Source organism: Mus pahari, chromosome 1, assembly GCF_900095145.1.
Source record: "Mus pahari chromosome 1, PAHARI_EIJ_v1.1, whole genome shotgun sequence".
In the NCBI taxonomy this organism is placed as follows: Eukaryota; Metazoa; Chordata; class Mammalia; order Rodentia; family Muridae; genus Mus; species Mus pahari.
In genome coordinates this window covers 71499123-71501247 of record NC_034590.1, presented here as the reverse complement: position 1 = coordinate 71501247, position 2125 = coordinate 71499123, and the positions used below count along the sequence as shown (strand labels likewise).

Here is a 2125-nt window from a genome sequence, read left to right as displayed (position 1 = left end):
AAAAATATAAATAATAAAGACACTGACTTTTTTGTGCTTGTGAAGCTAATAGATCATCTCCACGAAACAGGCAGCAATGATGAATTGCAATACGTTATTACTGAAGGGAAAAGGTTCAAGCCAATATTCACACTGCAGTCAATGAAAGAGTATGGGGCCAAAGCAGTGAGCTTCTGCAGAAGGGTTGAAAGATGCCAGGGGGATTAGCAGGAGCAGCCGCCTTCGTTGACTGGTTGCTCCTGAGGCTTTTCCAGTTTTATGTCAATCACTGAAACAAAAGTTAAGGAGTTGCATACAAAAGTACAATTCTAACTCTGTTGAATTCTGACATCTCTGACATGCCCCTTATACTTCTATTTGATTTCAGAACCTATTCAGTCATATTTTCTCTCTCTCTCTTTGTTTTCCAAGACAGAGTGTCTGTGTAACAGCCCTGGCTGTCCTGGAGCCCACACTGCAGACCAGGCTGGCCTCGACTCAGAGGTCCACCTTCAGAGTGTACACTGACGCTGTACAGTTGTGAGCCTTCAACTGGTCGTTGGGAAATGAATTTTGGACTTCTGCTCACTCCATAAATCCTGCTCACTCTGGTCCACCCCGCTCGCTGAGTCCCCGCTTGCTCCTGCCCAAAGATTTATTTATTATTATAAATAAGTACAGTGTAGCTGTCTTCAGACACACCAGAAAAGGGTGTCAGATCTTATTACCAGTGGTTGTGAGCCATCATGTGGTTGCTGGGATTTGAACTCAAGTCCTTTGGAAGAGCAGTCAGTGCTGAGCTATCTCACCAGCCTGAAGATGACATTTCTTAAAGAATTATATATAGTGAGTATCTGATCATATCCTACAAAATAATTCAAATAAGGGGAAAATTTTCATTTTAAATGTTACTCCAACTCAGTAGAACTTACTATGTTATTAAAAGTAATAAATACTTAGAAATAGGAATCACTGAATACAGAGTATCATGAATATTCAGCTTAAATGTCTTTATAAGAGAAAACAGTGGAAGGTAAATACGATGAAAAGATCTAATCAAAACTCTTAGAAATCATTAGATGGGTTTCATTACATCTTGTTTCTAAGCTAAGAAGCTATGATATAGTTCCTTTCTGGGTTATTTCTTGTGCCAAGTCTTGGAAAATCTGGGATACAAAATGCAACTTCAGGAGACGGGGATTTTAAGGTTTTTGCATATTAAACAGCAAGTGAGGAAGCTAGGAGACAATGTTTCAGCAGCTAAGGGTGCTTGGTGAGCTTCAGAGGATCTGAGTTCAGTTCCAAGCACTCACACTAGGTGGCTCACAACTATCTGAAACTCCAGCTCCAGAGGATCTTATGCCCTCTTCTGGTTTTTGTGGGCATGCATGTACACAATCTTTGGGAGGGGAGGGGGGAGCAGGAGACTTAAAGCTGAGTGTAGTTGGCAGCATGCTTTGTAGGCAAGACACCCTGGGTAAACCCCCCAATACCACACTCAGAATAACTTTTTTTGGTACATGTAATCTTTGTATTCTGACAATGAAGGGTCAGATGTTTGGGACCAGGCTGAAATCAAGACTGTTTCAAGACAAAAACCAAATTAGACAAAACAAACTCTACCCTACCACATCCTCACAGAAAGGAAAAGGAGCAGGTGAGCAAGCAACAAAATCTAAGAAGCCAGGTCCATCTGGATAACCAGGCCTAATTTGCTACAGAACTCCTGAATTTATATGCACCCAAGATACCAATTTCTACATTCAAGGTAATAGTCTACTATGACACTCATTTTGGTTGGCAACTTGACTAAATTTGTAACATCCAGGAGATAAGCTTCTGAGTGTTTGAGAGTATTTCCAAGGAGATCTAAGGTGGGAAGACACTGGATATGGGTGACATCATTTTATGGGCTGGGGTTCTGGACTAAATAAGAAAAAGATCAGAATACCAGCATTCACCTTTGCTTCCTGATTGCAGAAACAAAATGACCTCATGATCATAGATCGTGAGTGAGCTGCTCTGCTTTGCATCTTCCCCACCATGGTGGGTGGGCCACGCCCTTAAAGAGTGAGGCAGCCAGGCGTGGTGGCTCACGCCTTTAATCCCAGCACTTGGGAGGCAGAGGCAGGCAGATTTCTGAGTT

The 2125-nt window shown here is 42.0% G+C and overlaps 1 protein-coding gene across 2 annotated transcripts in view; it reads right to left on the bottom strand.

Annotated features, from left to right (window-relative positions):
- Window positions 1–6: 6 nt before the first annotated feature.
- Rab6a (RAB6A, member RAS oncogene family) overlaps window positions 7–2125 on the bottom strand; it is a 34036-nt gene continuing 31917 nt past the window's right edge. For both annotated transcript variants that reach the window (XM_021190934.2, XM_021190857.2), the window contains exon 8: window positions 7–268. In XM_021190934.2, coding sequence (XP_021046593.1) covers window positions 204–268 — 65 coding nt within the window. In that variant the 3' untranslated portion in view covers window positions 7–203. The remainder of the gene's footprint in view (window positions 269–2125) is intronic.